At 46.5% G+C, this 21,017-nt stretch overlaps 1 protein-coding gene across 1 annotated transcript in view; it reads right to left on the bottom strand.

Moving 5' to 3' along the window:
• SH3YL1 (SH3 and SYLF domain containing 1) overlaps positions 1-21,017 on the bottom strand; it is a 297,391-nt gene that overhangs the window by 133,630 nt on the left and 142,744 nt on the right. Inside the window, exons 5-6 of the mRNA XM_063915498.1 lie at positions 16,014-16,126; positions 8,366-8,494 (exon numbers count right to left, since the gene is read on the bottom strand). Of these exons, the coding sequence (XP_063771568.1) occupies positions 8,366-8,494; positions 16,014-16,126 (242 nt within the window). The remainder of the gene's footprint in view (positions 1-8,365; positions 8,495-16,013; positions 16,127-21,017) is intronic.

The raw sequence follows: 21,017 nt of genomic DNA, 5'->3' as shown, positions 1-21,017 counted from the left end.
ATCCCCCCGCTGCTCGCTCCGATCTACTCAGCCTCCTACTCCTCCCACACGCGCGCGCGCCAGTTCGTCACTTCCGTTCTGCTCACAGCGCCCGCTTGTCTAACCAAAAAACAGACAGCGCCACCTTTTTTTTTTATTATTATTTTTTACACATTACAGCAGCCAGTCCCCCTTTCTACACTTTTTACAATAGACAGACAGAACAGATTATACTTACTGTCTCCGCTGGCTCAGACAGTCAGACAGATCGGTACAGGCAGATGATGATCCCGGAGGAGGAGGGAGGGAGACTCTGGACTGGAGCCGCAGCAGCGCAGTGTGATTGGTGGGGGCGCTGCTGTGATGAGGGAAGCGCATCCCAGCATTCAAAGCGGCCAGCCTATGTGGAAGGAGAGGGACAGCTGCAGCAGCGCCTCCACCAATTACACTGCGCTGCTGCGGCTCCCGAGTCCCCCTCCCTAATCCTTCTCCCCGTGGCTGCGTCCCTGCTGCTACTCTCCTCTGGCCCGCAGCACACAGTAGCAGGCGGCATGTAATGAGTCAGTTTAACTCATTGCATCCTGCACTGGCTTTGAGCCACTTGACAGCGGCGGGCCCCAGCGCAAGGCACCGCTCGCACTGGTGGTCGTTCCGCCACTGACTCTGCACATAGAGAAAAGTCACATGAATGCCTGAATCTACTGTACAAAGGTTGTTTTATTGGTAACCAGCGGATAATGTGTTTATTTTGTTGCATAAAATATAAGATTACCAGGCACTGTCCCCCTTAAAGCAGAATTTTTTCAACATACACTCCCTAATGGTTGAATTAAACATTGTATTAAACAATTCTGATGCGTTAACGATACCATGGAATTGTATTTCAGAATGATACGCAGTTGAGAGATGATGTTCCATTAGCTATGACATTTCTGACACTGTACTTGTTGAAAAGCCCCCTTCCACCATTTCTGCGCACACTGAACATGTCGGGGTGAGTAGCACAAGTAAAGATAGTGACACCGAAACTGAGGATGCCACTGTGGAAGTAGAACAGGATGAGGGGGATATTTGTGCAGCTGACGCTAATGAAGATGTTGATGATGACTATGTTGTTTGTGCCAAAGTAAGTCAGAACCAGTGGCAGCAGTTCTTGCCAGTGATGAAAAGAGAAAGCCATTGTCATGCCTGGGCATAAGACCAAAAAAGCCACCTTGTGTCATTATTTTTACCCAAATCCTGACATTTGTCAAGCCATCTGTATCATTTGTGAATACACAGTAAGTAGAAGTAAGGCCATTACCCCATCTAGGAGCCTGCTTCCTGTTATGTCATTTGAAATGAGATCATGCATGTTATTTATCAAAATCTGAAAAAATCCTGTAAAAATAAGATTTTACTCACCGGTAAATCTATTTCTCGTAGTCCGTAGTGGATGCTGGGAACTCCGTAAGGACCATGGGGAATAGCGGCTCCGCAGGAGACTGGGCACAACTAAAGAAAGCTTTAGGACTACCTGGTGTGCACTGGCTCCTCCCCCTATGAACCTCCTCCAGACCTCAGTTAGGATACTGTGCCCGGAAGAGCTGACACAATAAGGAAGGATTTTGAATCCCGGGTAAGACTCATACCAGCCACACCAATCACACCGTATAACTCGTGATACTATACCCAGTTAACAGTATGAAATATAACTGAGCCTCTCAACAGATGGCTCAACAATAACCCTTTAGTTACGCAATAACTATATACAAGTATTGCAGACAATCCGCACTTGGGATGGGCTCCCAGCATCCACTACGGACTACGAGAAATAGATTTACCGGTGAGTAAAATCTTATTTTCTCTGACGTCCTAGTGGATGCTGGGAACTCCGTAAGGACCATGGGGATTATACCAAAGCTCCCAAACGGGCGGGAGAGTGCGGATGACTCTGCAGCACTGAATGAGCAAACTCAAGGTCCTCCTCAGCCAGGGTATCAAACTTGTAAAAGTGTTTGAACCCGACCAAGTAACAGCTCGGCCAAGTTGTAAAGCCGAGACCCCTCAGGCAGCCGCCCAAGAAGAACCCACTTTCCTCGTGGAATGGGCTTTTACAGATTTAGGGTGCGGCATTCCAGCCGCAGAATGTGCAAGTTGAATCGTGCTATAGATCCAGCGAGCAAATAGTCTGCTTAGAAGCAGGAGCACCCTGTTGGGTGCACACAGGATAAATAGCGAGTCAGTTTTCCTGACTCCAGCCATCCTGGAAACATATATTTTCAGGGCCCTGACTACGTCCAGTAACTTGGAGTCCCCCCAAGTCCCAAGTAGCCGCAGGCACCACAATAGGATGGTTCACATGAAAAGCTGATACCACCTTAGGAAGGAATTGGGAACGAGTCCTCAATTCCGCCCTATCCATATGAAAAATCAGATAAGGACTTTTGCATGAAAAAGCCGCCAATTCTGACACACGCCTGGCCGACGCCAAGGCCAACAGCATGACCACTTTCCACGTGAGGCATTATAGCACTTACGGATTTAAGTGGCTCAACCCAATGCGACTTCAGGAAATCCAACACCACGTTGAGATCCCACGGTGCCACTGGAGGCACAAACGGGGGCTGAATATGCAGCACTCCCTTAACAAAAGTCTGAACTTCAGGCAGTGAAGCCAGTTCTTTTTGGAAGAAAATGTACAGAGCCGAAATCTGGACCTTAATGGAACCCAATTTTAGGCCCATAGTCACTCCTGACTGTAGGAAGTGCAGAAATCGACCCAGTTGAAATTCCTCCTTTGGGGCCTTCCTGGCCTCACACCAAGCAACATATTTTCGCCATATGCGGTGATAATATTTTGCGATCACATCTTTCCTAGCTTTAATCAGCGTAGGAATGACTTCCACCGGAATGCCTTTTTCCTTTAGGAACCGGTGTTCAACCGCCATGCCGTCAAACACAGCCGCGGTAAGTCTTGGAACAGGCAGGGCCCCTGCTGCAGCAGGTCCTGTCTGAGCGGCAGAGGCCATGGGTCCTCTGAGAGCATTTCTTGAAGTTCTGGGTACCAAGCTCTTCTTGGCCAATCCGGAACCACGAGTATAGTTCTTACTCCTATACTTCTTATTATCCTCAGTACCTTGGGTATGAGAGGCAGAGGAGGGAACACATACACCGACTGGTACACCCACGGTGTTACCAGAGCGTCCACAGCTATCGCCTGAGGGTCCCTTGACCTGGCGCAATATCGTTTTAGCTTATTGTTGAGGCGGGACGCCATCATGTCCACCTGTGGCCTTTCCCAATGGTGTACAATCATTTGGAAGACTTCTGGATGAAGTCCCCACTCTCCCGGGTGTAGGTCGTGCCTGCTGAGACAGTCTGCTTCCCAGTTGTCCACTCCGGGAATAAACACTGCTGACAGTGCTAACACATGATTTTCCGCCCATCGGAAAATCCTTGTGGCTTCTGCCATCGCCATCTTGCTTCTTGTGCCACCCTGTAGGTTTACATGGGCGACCGCCGTGATGTTGTCTGACTGGATCAGTACCGACTGGTGTTGAAGCAGGGGTCTAGCCTGACTTAGGGCATTGTGAATGGCCCTTAGTTCCAGAACATTTATGTGTAGGGAAGTCTCCTGACTCGACCATAGTCCTTGGAAGTTACTTCCCTGTGTGACTGCCCCCCAGCCTCGAAGGCTGGCATCCGTGGTCACCAGGACCCAGTCCTGTATGCCGAATCTGCGGCCCTCTAGAAGATGAGCACTCTGCAGCCACCACAACAGCGACACCCTGGCCCTTGGAGACAGAGTTATCAGCCGATGCGACCCGGACCACTTGTCCAGCAGATCCCACGGGAAGATCCTTGCATGGAACCCGCCGAAAGGAATTTCTTCGTAAGAAGTTACCATCCTTCCCTGGACTCGCGTGCATTGATGCACCGACACCTGTATTTGTTTTAGGAGGTCTCTGACTAGAGATGACAACTCCTTAACCTTCCCCTCTGGGAGAAACACTTTTTCCTGTTCTGAGTCCATACCCAGGAACAGTAGACGCGTCGTAGGAACCAGCTGCGACTTTGGAATATTCAGAATCCAGCCGTGCTGTTGTAGCACTTCCCGAGATAGTGCTACTACGACCAACAACTGCTCCCTGGACCTCGCCTTTATAAGGAGATCGTCCAAGTACGGGATAATTATAACTCCCTTTTTTCAAAGGAGTATCATCATTTCGGCCATTACCTTGGTAAATACCCTCGGTGCCGGGGACAGACCAACGTCAACGTCTGGAATTGGTAATGACAGTCCTGTACCACAATTTTAAGGTACTCCTGGTGAGGAGGGTAAATAGGGACATGCAGGTAAGCATCCTTGATGTCCAGTGATACCATGAAATCCCCTTCGTCCAGGATTGCAATAACCGCCCTGAGCGATTCCATATTGAACTTGAACCTTCGTATATAAGTGTTCAAGGATTTTAATTTTTAGAATGGGTCTCACCGAACAGTCTGGTTTCGGTACCACAAACATTGTGGAATAGTAACCCCGGCCTTGTTGAAGGAGGGGTACCTTGATTATAACCTGCTGGAAGTACAGCTTGTGAATTGCCGCCAGTACTAACTCCCCTCAAGGGCAACAGGCAAGGCTGATTTGAGGAAACGGCGAGGGGGAGTCGCCTCGAACTCCAGCTTGTATCCCTGTGATACTACTTGCAGAACCCAGGAATCCACCTGTGAGCGAGCCCACTGGTCGCTGAAGTTCCCGAGACGCGCCCCCACCGCACCTGGCTCCACCCGTGGAGCCCCAGCATCATGCGGTGGACTCCGAGGAAGCGGGGGAAGATTTTTGATCCTGGGAACTGGCTGTCTGGTGCAGCTTTTTCCCTCTTCCCTTGTCTCTGTGCAGAAAGGAAGCGCCTTTGACCCGCTTGCTTTTCTGAAGCCGAAAGGACTGTACCTGATAATACGGTGCTTTCTTAGGCTGTGAGGAAACCTGAGGTAAAAAATTTTCTTTCCCAGCTGTTGCTGTGTATACGAGGTCCCAGAGACCATCCCCAAACAATTCCTCACCCTTATAAAGGCAGAATCTTCATGTGCCTTCTAAAGTCAGCATCGCCTGTCCACTGCCGGATCCCTAATACCCTCCTGGCAGAATGGACATTGCATTAATTCTGGATGCCAGCCGGCAAATATCCCTCTGTGCATCCCTCATATATAAGACAACGTCTTTAATATGCTCTATGGTTAGCAAAATAGTATTCCCGTCCTGACCGGGTAATAGACCACGCTGCAGCAGCACTATCCATGCTGAGGCAATTGCAGGTCTCAGTATAGTACCCGAGTGTGTATATACAGACTTCAGGATAGCCTCCTGCTTTTTATCAGCAGGTTCCATCAAAGTGGCCGTATCCTAAGACGGCAGTGCCACCTTTTTTGACAAACGTGTGAGCGCCTTATCCACCCTAGGGGATGTCTCCCAACGTGACCTATCCTCTGGCGGGAAAGGGTACGCCATTAGTAACTTTTTAGAAATTACCAGTTTCTTATCGGGGGAACCCACGCTTCTTCACACACTTCATTCACTCATCTGATGGGGGAACAAAACACTGGCTGCTTTTTCTCCCCAAACATAAAACCCTTTTTTTAGTGGTACTTGGGTTAATGTCAGAAATGTGTAACACATTATTCATTGCCGAGATCATGCTACGGATGTTCCTAGTGGATTGTGTATATGTCTCAACCTCGTCGACACTGGAGTCAGACTCTGTGTCGACATCTGTGTTTGCCATCCCAGGTAGCGGGCGTTTTTTTGAGCTACTGATGACCTTTGAGACGCCTGGACAGGCGCGGGCTGAGAAGCCGGCTGTCCCACAGCTTTTACGTCATCCAGCCTTTTCTGTAAGGAGTTGACACTGTCGGTTAATACCTTCCACCTATCCATCCACTCTGGTGTCGGCCCCACAGGGGGCGACATCACATTTATCGGCATCTGCTCCGCCTCCACATAACCTTCCTCCTCAAACATGTCGACACAGCCGTACCGACACACCGCACACACACAGGGAATGCTCTGACTGAGAACAGGACCCCACAAAGTCCTTTGGGGAGACAGAGAGAGAGTATGCCAGCACACACCAGAGCGCTATATAATGCAGGGATTAACACTATAACTGAGTGATTTTCCCAATAGCTGCTTGTATACACAATATTGCGCCTAAATTTAGTGCCCCCCCTCTCTTTTTAACCCTTTGAGCCTGAAAACTACAGGGGAGAGCCTGGGGAGCTGTCTTCCAGCTGCACTGTGAAGAGAAAATGCCGCCAGTGTGCTGAGGGAGATAGCCCCGCCCCTTTTTCGGCGGACTTCTCCCGCTTTTTTATGGAATTCTGGCAGGGGTATTTTTCACATATATAGCCTCTGGGACTATATATTGTGATTTTTTGCCAGCCAAGGTGTTAATATTGCTGCTCAGGGCGCCCCCGCCCCCCCCCCCCCCCCCCCCCCCCCCCCCCAGCATCCTGCACCCATCAGTGACCGGAGTGTGAGGTGTGCATTAGGAGCAATGGCGCACAGCTGCAGTGCTGTGCGCTACCTTGTTGAAGACTGAAGTCTTCTGCCGCCGATTTTCCGGACCAACTTCTTGCTTCTGGCTCTGTAAGGGGGACGGCGGCGCGGCTCCGGAACCGAACGATCGAGGTCGGGTACTGTGTTTGATCCCTCTGGAGCTAATGGTGTCCAGTAGCCTAAGAAGCCCAAGCTAGCTGCAAGCAGGTAGGTTCGCTTCTTCTCCCCTTAGTCCCTCGTAGCAGTGAGTCTGTTGCCAGCAGATCTCACTGAAAATAAAAAAACTAAAATTATACTTTCTTTTCTAGGAGCTCAGGAGAGCCCCTAGTGTGCATCCAGCTCAGCCGGGCACAAGATTCTAACTGAGGTCTGGAGGAGGGTCATAGGGGGAGGAGCCAGTGCACACCAGGTAGTCCTAAAGCTTTCTTTAGTTGTGCCCAGTCTCCTGCGGAGCCGCTATTCCCCATGGTCCTTACGGAGTTCCCAGCATCCACTAGGACGTCAGAGAAATAACAAGCAGTCCAGTATCGGCTACCAGCAGTTTGAATCAGCATATGCAATCTCCATGTGAACACCTTCATTATCAACCTCCTCTTTAGTGATCAGAGGTAGTCCTTCCCAAAAACTGATTTGTGGGGACCCAAACAAACCAAGTACTTCAGCCTCAAAGGTGGCAGTCCCTATGGCTGAAGTGTTTGGTTTGTTAAACTACAGATGTGTCCTCAAGTCGCGTTACACATAACGTGTGAATGCCGCTTGACACTGAGCGTCTGTTTTGAGTCTTTTGCCACGAAAATACATCTTACACACAATATAATGCAATAGGACGCACAAGCAGCTTCTGCTGATTAAAATTCTATGCAGCATGCATATATTCTATGTGACTGCGAAACACTAACGTTTCATTGCGGATGCAGATAGAGACGCTATTACACACAGATTACAGGCATGCTGCCTATCATTTTAATCAGCAGAGGCTGGTTGTGCGTAATTTTGCATTACTTGCGTCCAAGACTCACCACACAAGACGCAAAAAAAGGCTCTTGGTGCTGCAGAGTCCTGCCATGGCATGGCACGACTTGAAGGGCTGTTTAGTGTGACTGCAGCAAGGATGCAAGAGGACACATCTGTATGCATGTTCTTTTTAATATACAACATAGAGGTGGGTAGAAGGGCGCAAGGACAATTCTATCTTGCACCACTTTTCTTTTCATCGTGGGTTGTATTTTTGGGGGACATTGGTTACTGTCTTTTTTGCATAAACAAACCTTTTTATTGGTTATTGCTCTCTTACATTACTAATTTTCAACACATTTTTAAACAGAAATAACTGCCATGTGTTTGTGCTGCTGCTTCTGTTGCTTAGTTTCTTTGGCCAATATTTGTAAACAATTTTGTGAGCTGGTCAAAAATAACTGAAAATTAATGGAAATTAAAATTAATTGAGGTTAATAAATCTGTAGGAACAAAAACAAACCCACGTTATATGATTTTAGCTGTTTATAGCCATTTGTTTAAAAAAAATTCCAGAGAAAACCAAAACATGCGAGGGTGGTTTTGCCAATCCGCGCACATCTTCATTAGAACCTAGTGACATAACCGGGTGACGCTACAAAGCGCATCATGTCTCAGTGACGTCACTGGCTCAGATTGAATTGATAGGCTTCAAACTCAATAATATTCATTGTTGTGACACAATGGACGACCTCTCTGTAAATAGGCAATGGCTACACTTTAATAAGTAAATCATGTCAGATATGGTCTATGAAAGTCAGTTACCTAATTTCCAATTAAAATGAAGATGAGGGCTTATATCAGTCCAGTAACATAGGTAAAGCCAACACTTACTTGCGATTGGTTTCTTTCCTTTCAATCAAACCAGAGCCTTCCAAAGATATTCCGGCAAACAGTCCCCGTGACTTGCAGTATGTGAAAACAGCTGCTGAACTGCGAATGGCCACATCTCCCTCCAGGTTTCTGCAGAATCAGCATTGTAATAGTGAACACTAAGGAATATGCATCAGCTTTGTTATACAGGGAAGAAAGATGGAAGCAATAACACTGGAACTGTGTGTTCTCCTTAATGTCCACGTGACAACCATATACAGATCAGCATTATTGCTTGTCCAAAAACATTTATACCAAGATATAACTATGGCCCTGCAGTTTGGCAAATTATATATATTTATTTTAGCAGTGGTTAAATACTATTTGTAGGTAAGGTAGCCAGGTGCTGTGGCCCATTAACAAATAGTGAGTTTATTTGATAGGACACAGGAATTGGAGAAAGCAGGAGGTAGGAACAAGAGCAAAGAATGGAAAGCATGGTTATGATACAGAAGCAGAACAGAGTCAGAGTTCAGGCATCTATGACCAGCACTGAGACGGATACACCTTTTCTCTATCGTCCTAGTGGATGCTGGGGTTCCTGAAAGGACCATGGGGAATAGCGGCTCCGCAGGAGACAGGGCACAAAAAGTAAAGCTTTTTCCGATCAGGTGGTGTGCACTGGCTCCTCCCCCTATGACCCTCCTCCAGACTCCAGTTAGATTTTTGTGCCCGGCCGAGAAGGGTGCAATCTAGGTGGCTCTCCTAAAGAGCTGCTTAGAAAAAGTTTAGCTAGGTTTTTTATTTTACAGTGATTCCTGCTGGCAACAGGATCACTGCAGCGAGGGACTGAGGGGAGAAGGAGTCAACTCACCTGCGTGCAGGATGGATTGGCTTCTTGGCTACTGGACATCAAGCTCCAGAGGGACGATCACAGGTACAGCCTGGATGGTCACCGGAGCCACGCCGCCGGCCCCCTTGCAGATGCTGAAGTCAGAAGAGGTCCAGAATCGGCGGCTGAAGACTCCTGCAGTCTTCAAAAGGTAGCGCACAGCACTGCAGCTGTGCGCCATTTTCCTCTCAGCACACTTCACACGGCAGTCTCTGAGGGTGCAGGGCGCTGGGAGGGGGGCGCCCTGGGAGGCAAAATGATTACCTATAAAGGCTAAAAATACCTCACATATAGCCCTAGAGGCTATATGGAGATATTTAACCCCTGCCTAATTTTTCTAAATAGCGGGAGACGAGCCCGCCAGAAAAGGGGCGGGGCCTATCTCCTCAGCACACGGCGCCATTTCCTCTCACAGCTCCGCTGGTCAGGACGGCTCCCAAGTCTCTCCCCTGCACTGCACTACAGAAACAGGGTAAAACAGAGAGGGGGGGGGGCACATTTATGGCGATATTTTGATATAACAAAGCAGCTATAAGGGAGCACTTATTATAAGGCTATCCCTGATATATATATAGCGCTTTTGGTGTGTGCTGGCAAACTCTCCCTCTGTCTCCCCAAAGGGCTAGTGGGTCCTGTCTTCGTTAGGAGCATTCCCTGTGTGTCTGCTGTGTGTCGGTACGTGTGTGTCGACATGTATGAGGACGATATTGGTGTGGAGGCGGAGCAATTGCCAAATATGAGGATGTCACCCCCTAGGGAGTCGACACCGGAATGGATGCCTTTATTTATGGAACTACGGGATAGTGTCAACACGCTAAAGCAGTCGTTTGACGACATGAGGCGGCCGGACAATCAATTAGTGCCTGTCCAGGCGACTCAAACACCGTCAGGGGCTGTGAAACGCCCTTTGCCTCAGTCGGTCGACACAGACCCAGACACAGGCGATGACTCCAGTGGTGACGGTGACGAATCAACCGTATTTTCCAGTAGGGCCACACGTTATATGATTTTGGCAATGAAGGAGGCGTTACATTTAGCGGATACTACAGGTACCACTAAACAGGGTATTATGTGGGGTATGAAAAAACTACCTATAGTTTTTCCTGAATCAGAAGAATTAAATGACGTGTGTAATGAAGCGTGGGCTGCCCCTGATAAAAAGCTGATAATTTCAAAGAAATTATTGGCATTATACCCTTTCCCGCCAGAGGTTAGGGAGCGCTGGGAAACACCTCCTAGGGTGGACAAGGCGCTAACACGCTTATCTAAACAAGTGGCGTTACCCTCTCCTGAGACGGCCGCACTTAAAGATCCATCAGATAGGAGGATGGAAAATATCCAAAAAAGTATATACACACATGCAGGTGTTATACTACGACCAGCTGTAGCGACTGCCTGGATGGGCAGTGCTGGGGTAGTTTGGTCAGAGTCCCTGATTGAAAATATTGATACCCTGGACAGGGACAATATTTTACTGTCGTTAGAACAAATAAAGGATGCATTTCTTTATATGCGTGATGCACAGAGGGATATCTGCACACTGGCATCACGGGTAAGTGCTATGTCCATTTCGGCCAGAAGAGCTTTATGGACGCGACAGTGGACAGGCGATGCGGATTCAAAACGGCATATGGAAGTTTTGCCGTATAAAGGGGAGGAGTTATTTGGAGTCGGTCTATCAGATTTGGTGGCCACGGCTACAGCCGGGAAATCCACCTTTCTACCTCAAGTCACTCCCCAACAGAAAAAGGCACCGACTTTTCAACCGCAGCCCTTTCGTTCCTTTAAAAATAAGAGAGCAAAGGGCTATTCATATCTGCCACGAGGCAAAGGTCGAGGGAAGAGACAGCAACACGCAGCTCCTTCCCAGGAACAGAAGCCCTCCCCGGCTTCTACAAAAGCCTCAGCATGACGCTGGGGCTTCTCAAGCGGACTCGGGGACGGTGGGCGGTCGTCTCAAAAATTACAGCGCGCAGTGGGCTCACTCGCAGGTAGATCCCTGGATCCTGCAGATAATATCTCAAGGGTACAGGTTGGAATTAGAGACGGATCCACCTCGCCGTTTCCTGAAGTCTGCTTTACCAACGTCCCCCTCCGAAAGGGAGACGGTTTTGGAAGCCATTCACAAGCTGTACTCTCAGCAGGTGATAGTCAAGGTACCTCTTCTACAACAAGGGAAGGGGTATTATTCCACTCTTTTTGTGGTACCGAAGCCGGATGGCTCGGTAAGGCCTATTCTAAATCTGAAGTCCTTGAACCTGTACATAAAGAAGTTCAAGTTCAAAATGGAGTCACTCAGAGCAGTGATAGCGAACCTGGAAGAGGGGGACTTTATGGTATCCTTGGACATCAAGGATGCGTATCTCCACGTTCCAATTTACCCCTCACACCAGGGGTACCTCAGGTTCGTTGTACAAAACTGTCACTATCAGTTTCAGACGCTGCCGTTCGGATTGTCCACGGCACCTCGGATCTTTACAAAGGTAATGGCCGAGATGATGATTCTTCGTCGAAGAAAAGGCGTATTAATTATCCCATACTTGGACGATCTCCTAATAAGGGCGAGGTCCAGAGAACAGCTAGAGATGGGATTAGCACTGTCTCAAGAAGTGCTAAAACAGCAAGGGTGGATTCTGAATATTCCAAAATCCCAGTTAATGCCGACAACTCGTCTGCTGTTCCTAGGGATGATTCTGGACACGGTTCAGAAAAAGGTTTTTCTCCCGGAGGAAAAAGCCAAGGAGTTATCCGAGCTTGTCAGGAACCTCCTAAAACCAGGAAAGGTGTCTGTACATCAATGCACAAGAGTCCTGGGAAAAATGGTGGCTTCTTACGAAGCAATTCCATTCGGCAGATTCCACGCAAGAATTTTCCAAAGGGATCTGTTGGACAAATGGTCAGGGTCGCATCTTCAGATGCACCTACGGATAACCCTGTCTCCAAGGACAAGGGTGTCTCTTCTGTGGTGGTTGCAGAGTCCTCATCTATTGGAGGGCCGCAGATTCGGCATACAGGATTGGATCCTGGTGACCACGGACGCCAGCCTGAGAGGCTGGGGAGCAGTCACACAAGGAAGAAACTTCCAGGGAGTATGGACAAGCCTGGAAACGTCTCTTCACATAAACATTCTGGAACTAAGAGCAATATACAATGCTCTAAGCCAGGCAGAACCTCTGCTTCAGGGAAAACCGGTGTTGATCCAGTCGGACAACATCACGGCAGTCGCCCATGTGAACAGACAGGGCGGCACAAGAAGCAGGAGTGCAATGGCAGAAGCTGCAAGGATTCTTCGCTGGGCAGAGAATCATGTGATAGCACTGTCAGCAGTGTTCATCCCGGGAGTGGACAACTGGGAAGCGGACTTCCTCAGCAGACACGATCTTCACCCGGGAGAGTGGGGACTTCATCCAGAAGTCTTCCACATGCTGGTAACCCGTTGGGAAAGACCAATGGTGGACATGATGGCGTCTCGCCTCAACAAAAAACTGGACAGGTATTGCGCCAGGTCAAGAGATCCGCAGGCAATAGCTGTGGACGCGCTGGTAACGCCTTGGGTGTACCAGTCGGTGTATGTGTTTCCTCCTCTGCCTCTCATACCAAAAGTATTGAGAATTATACGGCAAAGAGGCGTAAGAACGATACTAGTGGTTCCGGATTGGCCAAGAAGGACTTGGTACCCGGAACTTCAAGAGATGATCACGGAAGATCCGTGGCCTCTACCTCTAAGGAGGGACTTGCTTCAGCAGGGTCCCTGTCTGTTTCAAGACTTACCGCGGCTGCGTTTGACGGCATGGCGGTTGAACGCCGGATCCTAATGGAAAAAGGCATGCCGGAAGAAGTCATTCCTACTTTGATTAAAGCAAGGAAAGAAGTAACCGTGCAACATTATCACCGAATTTGGCGAAAATATGTTGAGTGGTGCGAAGATCGGAGTGCTCCGACGGAGGAATTTCAACTGGGTCGATTCCTACATTTCCTGCAATCAGGATTGTCTATGGGTCTCAAATTGGGATCTATTAAGGTTCAAATTTCGGCCCTGTCGATTTTCTTTCAAAAAGAATTGGCTTCAGTCCCTGAAGTCAAGACCTTTGTTAAGGGAGTGCTGCATATACAGCCCCCTGTGGTGCCTCCAGTGGCACCGTGGGATCTCAATGTAGTTTTGGATTTTCTAAAATCTCATTGGTTTGAACCACTAAATAAGGTGGATTTGAAATATCTCACTTGGAAAGTGACCATGCTTCTAGCCCTGGCTTCTGCCAGGAGAGTGTCAGAATTGGCAGCTTTATCTTACAAAAGCCCATATCTGATTTTCCATTCGGACAGGGCAGAACTGCGGACTCGTCCGCATTTTCTCCCTAAGGTGGTGTCAGCATTTCATCTGAACCAGCCTATTGTAGTGCCTGCGGCTACAAGTGACTTGGAGGACTCCAAGTTACTGGACGTTGTCAGAGCATTAAAAATATATATTGCAAGAACAGCTGGAGTCAGAAAATCTGACTCGTTGTTTATATTGTATGCACCCAACAAGATGGGTGCTCCTGCGTCTAAGCAGACGATTGCTCGTTGGATCTGTAGCACAATCCAACTGGCACATTCTGTGGCAGGCCTGCCACAGCCTAAATCTGTAAAGGCCCACTCCACAAGGAAGGTGGGCTCATCTTGGGCGGCTGCCCGAGGGGTCTCGGCATTACAACTTTGCCGAGCAGCTACGTGGTCAGGGGAGAACACGTTTGTAAAATTTTACAAATTTGATACTCTGGCTAAGGAGGACCTGGAGTTCTCTCATTCGGTGCTGCAGAGTCATCCGCACTCTCCCGCCCGTTTGGGAGCTTTGGTATAATCCCCATGGTCCTTTCAGGAACCCCAGCATCCACTAGGACGATAGAGAAAATAAGATTTTACTTACCGATAAATCTATTTCTCGGAGTCCGTAGTGGATGCTGGGCGCCCATCCCAAGTGCGGATTATCTGCATAAATTGTACATAGTTATTGTTAACTAATTCGGGTTATTGTTGTAGGAAGCCATCTTTCAGAGGCTCCGCTGTTATCATGCTGTTAACTGGGTTTAGATCACAAGTTGTACGGTGTGATTGGTGTGGCTGGTATGAGTCTTACCCGGGATTCAAAATCCTCCCTTATTGTGTACGCTCGTCCGGGCACAGTACCTAACTGGAGTCTGGAGGAGGGTCATAGGGGGAGGAGCCAGTGCACACCACCTGATCGGAAAAAGCTTTACTTTTTGTGCCCTGTCTCCTGCGGAGCCGCTATTCCCCATGGTCCTTTCAGGAACCCCAGCATCCACTACGGACTCCGAGAAATAGATTTATCGGTAAGTAAAATCTTATTATCCGCAAAAAGCAGACAACAACCCCAAAGTCCTCTCAACCTAGAGCAGTGGTAAGACTCCTAGGTCACTCCCTTCTGGAATAGTAAGGACATTCAAGGTCACCCCATCACTGGTCAGTAGTAATATAATTAAACACGCAGTCACTCACTAGAACACTGCACTTTAGGTAACTGGATACTTGGATTAAAGTAGAAACTTCTGCCTTAAATACAATGACTCACAAGTAGTTTATTGCATTATCAGGCATAGCAAGTTACTGTACATTGCTTAAACTTCTCAATAAGTCTGTGGTGTGGACTGTTAGTAATAACAACTGTGACATACTCTGGTTAGCATTGTTGCCTCATAGCATAGTGCTTCCAACAGCTTCTCTGTGTGGAGCTTGTATGTTCTCTGTATGTTTGCATGGGTTTTATCTTGGTTCTCTAGTTCCTTCCCATAATTCAAAAATCATACTTGGGTTTCACTGTAAACAATCTTATGTGAATTTTTATTAAAAAAAATATTCACAAGTCCAACCTTTGTTTCCCTAATAAATGTGAACCCTTTAAAATGAGCCTAATCTTAATTTGAGGTCTGGTGCTGGCCAGGGCCTTGCCTCTCTCTGGGGTGGGATGAGCAGCATTTACTCTCTAAAGCAGACAATGAGTGTATCTTTGGGATACTTCCCAACAGTTAGAACATAGGGACCTTAACATGTGAAAGATCTGGCCGACACAGAGGTCTACTGTGTTGGCAGAAGACTTGTATGGCAGTAATTTCTTTGGGTAGACAAAACGTTAGAAAAACCAAAAGCTATATTATATATACTAGCTGATCTACCAGTTCTTTGCACAAAAAAATTCATTTTTTTTACGGTTATACATATAAATGAGTGTTAACAATTTGGGTAATCTATAGAGATGTAAATTTGAGACGTCTTAATGTAAGTAAATATTAATCCATTGTTCTTGGCGTTACCCGTGGAGCACCCTTAGCATATACAGTAAAAAGTGACAGGACTATTTATGTAGCTTATGAAATTGTACCCAGTGGAGGTGCAATCCAAATTTTGATCCTGTTGTCCATTTGGGCGTTATCGTTGCAAACCACACATCGGTAATGATGTAATTATGTCAACCGCCTTTTCATCCCCTTAGTACAGATTTATTCAAATTCTAATTACATAGTTTTCCTATTTCCCCCATGAAAAATATCTAGGTTATATTTCAGCTTCCTAACATATCGGGAAGTGAGAGAATTACTGATGAGTCAGCTAGTCAGGGTGTGAGTGTATGTGTGTGTGCTTGGGTGCGCGTGTATGTGTATATTTATATATATTTATGTACTTTGTACATATAACACCATAATTAATGCCTGATATGCTATAACACACACTAGATGAAAAGTTAAAGCATAGTTTCTTACAGCCCGATTCACACTTCCTTACCTTCCTAAAGGTCCGATGGCCACCGTGAAATTCCCTCCAAGTGTTAAGTTGCCCCCTTTGGCAAAAGCTTCAACTGCTCTTTTGTGGTTCAGGATAATTACTAAATCAGACACCTGTTTGTTTAAAGCAAAATCAAATATATGGTTTATTAAAATGGACATATGATAAATCAAGAGCAAATCTTTGTAACTCAATTACATTTGTGCTTTAAAGTCTCCTTAACCATACAGCATGCTGTGTACAAATCCACGCAGTGTTACACACAAGGTCGTTTAGTGGACTGGTCACTCCTTAGCCGTGCGCACACATTTATGGGCTATTTTGATTTGTATGCATCTCACATGCAATGCCGCTTCTGCGTCAATGGGCGTAACGGTGTGGTAATGGGGTGTTTAAGTGTAGGTGGGTCAAAGGTGTGTAGGCAGAATTACATGCCATGCTGGGTACATACACAGAGATCCGTCTGTTTTCAGATGGATTTCTTGAACCAGGTATAGTGCTGTTGCAACTTTGCACTAATAATGCAGTGCGGTCGCATAGAAACCACGCAACCCACCATAAGTGTAAAAGTATACATTTAGTTACACAAAAGTTGTGCGAGTGTAATTGCAGCCAACATACCAATGACAATTAGGACAAAAAAAGAATACTATACGCAAGTCCAAAAGAGAACAATGCTGATAGAGAAGGAACAGGTCTATGTTCAAGATGATGAAACGGTCACATATGTGGGATGGAACAAGAATGGTAGGTTATGGGCACAGTAGAAAGGGTAATGAGGTCACCATGCAGAGGAAAGCACCAGACGTACAGCATCTCCGTGAATGACCATAGAGAAACACAAGAGGAATAGACTATTCAGAACCAGAAGTAGGGGGCTTCAATTAAAAGCAATATGAAGGACAGTCACAATGGCCACATTTTATTGCTCAACCCTACACTGTCTCTCCTCATACCAACTATTCCATCTGTAGCTGTGCAGAAATGCCAGTTACCAATGGTGGCTTTAAAAAAAGGCCAGAGATAATGCTGCTACAGTATTTTACAAAAGCAACACACACACTTTGGCCATATTCAGTTCACCCTATGTTCCATGTCACTGTATGTGGTATCTTGAAAGTGGGAGCACGTCGAAAAGCACCATCTCAAATCGCATTCCAAGCAATGTTGTTCTGCGATTACCGTATATAATCACATCGCTTACCCGTATCAGCTGAGAATTACCGGGAAATGGTAGAATTGGAAGACTGCCCCTCAAATTCATGAGTCTCCCAGAAATTCCATGAGAGGTGGCAAGTGTATGCCCAATGTTCAGCACTTTACCCATAAGGCAGGATATTAATAGCAGCTGCTGGCAAATTCCAGAACTACAGGAAGCAGAAAATTTCTAAAAAATATGTAGTGTATTTCGAAATATAAAATGATAAATTCATGATGTACATTGCATTTGAATGTATCAAAGGGACAAAGGGCCTGATCCCCAGACTTACGTTGGTGGTACCACCGCTGTGTCTTTGTACACAGCGTCTGTGCTAGCCTATGCAAAAGCCGTAGAAGCTGTCTTAAGTAAAAAGACGCCCGCCACAGGATTCTGTGATTTACTGTTGTGTCCAAAGACGCAGTGGTTTCATCAGGGTCAGTAACTGCTGGTTCGCCCAACCAAGCGGGGGCATGGTGTCACAGCACACCCTTGATTTTATCAACCGGGGGGCATGCCCCAGCATTCCAAGATATTTTGAAGTCACCCCCTGGAAGATTGACACCCGGTACGGTCCGCGTCTCCCTAGATCCGCTGTATGAACAGCAGAAATCTGAGAAACCTTCTGGTTACCCAGGATATTCGGCAACAATGAAACTGCATCCAAGGACGCACTCTTAGGCTTCGGCATGTCCAGAAAATGGGTATTAGGGTAAATATCATATTTATTTACATTTCTAAATCAGGCCCCAGGGCTCATTATTGCATCCCTATTATACTAAGGTACAGCAGTCCCACTCGAGCTTAAAATGTTGCGGGGGAGGAGCCTATGTCTCAAGCATCACAACAGAGACTGTACTGTCGCAATGCCACCTCACTCCCAGAACAAACACATTAAAAACTTAAAGGCCACACTGATTATAAGAATGATGTACTTCAGTGGAGTCACACGCCAGAACACTGAATTTAAAATTTTAGGTCTGGACAAATTATGTAACTGGCTTTTAAATGTATTCTAGCGTACATGGCACATTTACAGAGTATAAATTAGATCTGCAATAAAAATCACGATTCAAATTAACTGAACAGCCTCTATCCAACAAAAACAATAGGGATCTGTCATACAGAATGTAAGCACAATTGCATTTTACTACATTTTATATATTCTTTGTCGCTACAAGTCATCCATTCAGCATTACAAAAGATCTGAATCTAGCAAAACATGGTTTTTACATCAAAATGTGTTAACGCTTAAATCAGTCTCCTGTAAAGGAGCCCTCATGGGGGTGGCGTATGTTGGATATCTATATTTCAAGTTTATAACCAAAGTTATGTCAGCTTTGTAGTTCTATAAAAGCTGCAGCACAATAAGATTGTATACCCAAACTACGGAGGCACAGGATGTCACAGTCAGACTAGCTGGTGCAAGCGTCAATGATGCAACGCACTAATCAGTATTACAGACTATACAGATACTGCAAGTGGGCATTTCAGTCCTTGCACATTCGGCATGCCGATGTGCACAAGGAAACGAGTTTGTAGCACCATTTGCATAAAGAGTGCAGACAGCAGATCACCAATCGATGCTGCTGCGTGCACTTCTGCATCCACCTTTTAATGAGGCCCTATGCAAAGAGGAGAAGCATGACAATTGTACGAGGACTGGGTATCTCGCTACCCTACGAAATTTGAGCCCCCACTGCTTCCATCAAGTCAAGAATCCTACATTAATGAAATCATGCATCCAGACCATGGAAACCTCAGGAGAGAACAACATAACCCCTTACATTGTTTAATGACTTCCCAGTTATATAGTGGGAGAATAAACATGGACAATAGCAAGATAGGGAATTAATAAACACAGACCGTAATGAACATCTATCTACCCAAAATAACAAAAAGGACAGTATCAAAGATAAAAGGGAAACCATTTACTAACCAGAACGAACACTATCCGAGAGCAATTAGTATGGACGGAATGGTAGGCCCAGCCAACTCTTCACACAACCTTCCTATCCGACAAATGCATTTCCAATGAAACAAACAGTGCATAGCCTTATTGTTTTACCTTTAAACCTTACTTTTCGCAAATCTTCACAAAGAAAAGTCGGTCTGCAAATTACCAATTTTAGACAAGAGGTGTGCCTCGGAGGCGTTAGTGGTAGCCAAAACCTGATGTATTGGTTATGACAAAAGAGGAGTGAAAATTGTTCAATTTACTTAATTCTGCATTTGTGATAATATTCCCTATTGGTTTTGGTTCTACTCAGATTAGCTGACCCTATTCCCGAGAGAGCAGCAAGGTATAGGCCAAGGCCCTAACCTGGCACTAGTGTCACAAAGCTGCACGCGATGTTTTGAGTGCCACTTGAGTGGGGTCAGCCTCTCTCCTACTAAGCGTGCACCTCCACTCCTGTTCCACCAACTTCCCTCACGGAGAATGCCCTTTTTGGTGTGTTATATTCTCTGCAAACCCAAAAACCCAAGCGTGGCCTGTATACTTAACAAAGCCTGGGCCTCTGGTTATTGAATAAGGCCAGAGCTAGTCCTGTACACAGTGGAATAGAAAACTAAATTCTAAAGCAGGCATGTCCAAGCTGCGGCCCTCCAGCTGTTGTGAAACTACATATCCCAGCATGCCCTAACACAGTTTTGCTGTCAGTGAATGCTAAAGCTGTGTCAGGGCATGCTGGGATGTGTAGTTTCTCAACAGCTGCAGGGCCATAGTTTGGACATGTCTGTTCTAAAGGATATCTTGGTCTCAAGATTACAAATTATCAAACTAAACTGGCTAGCTTTAAAAAAACATTTTTGGCTATCGTGGATGCTTCCAATCAAGACTTCATAAGGCCCATATGATTACTGTTTATATATATATATATATATATATATATATATATATATACATACATACACATACATACATACATACACACACACACACAGTAAACTATAAATGGATACATAGATAGACTATAGATCTAGACGGAGGTTGGATACATAGATACAGATATAGTGTGTGTAATTTATATATATATATATATATATATATATATATATATACACACACACACACACACACACACACACACACACACACACACACGTACATACATACCCACAGGCAACTTGCAGCCCAGACTACAAATTGATGTGCATTTACTACAGAAAATTAAACGTGAACAGACTACACACACACACACACACACACACACACACACACACACACACACACACACACACACACACACACACTCACATTAATACAATTACATACTGTACATACACACTCGTCATAAACACTCAGCTGCACCTCCACTGGAAGCCCTCTGACAGGCACATTTCTATCTACCTTCTACATCATTATAATGTAGCCGGATGCTCCACTCCGGAGCGCAGTCCACTTGATTACCCGTTATCAGTTGCAGCTGCCGCCGCTACAGATGACCCGTGGCTCCCCCCAGCTCAGTAATTTCCTGTGCACTGGATAGCACAGAGAGCTTTCGCGCGCAGAGCTCTGGCTGAGGAGCTGTCCGGCGGCAGCTTCGATCATGGCTGCAGCAGACGCTGTCTCCATCTCCCCCCAAAAAATATCTTAGACCATCAGGGGGGGTTTCTGGGTACTCAGAAACCCCCCCTGCGTGCGCTACTGGTACCCCTGGTATAGGCATTGAGAAGAGGTAGGTGACTGTACAGGGCAGTGGCGTAAGTTCGCCCCAGTCACCTGGAGGCATGATAAATGTTGGTGCCCCCCCCCCCCCCCCCCTACATATCTGTATGACTTTACTTCCCACCCCCACCCCCCC

The sequence above is a fragment of the Pseudophryne corroboree genome, chromosome 4, assembly GCF_028390025.1.
Source record: "Pseudophryne corroboree isolate aPseCor3 chromosome 4, aPseCor3.hap2, whole genome shotgun sequence".
Taxonomy (NCBI): Eukaryota; Metazoa; Chordata; class Amphibia; order Anura; family Myobatrachidae; genus Pseudophryne; species Pseudophryne corroboree.
Note: the sequence above shows the minus strand (reverse complement) of the source record. Positions and strands in the feature narration are given on the sequence as shown.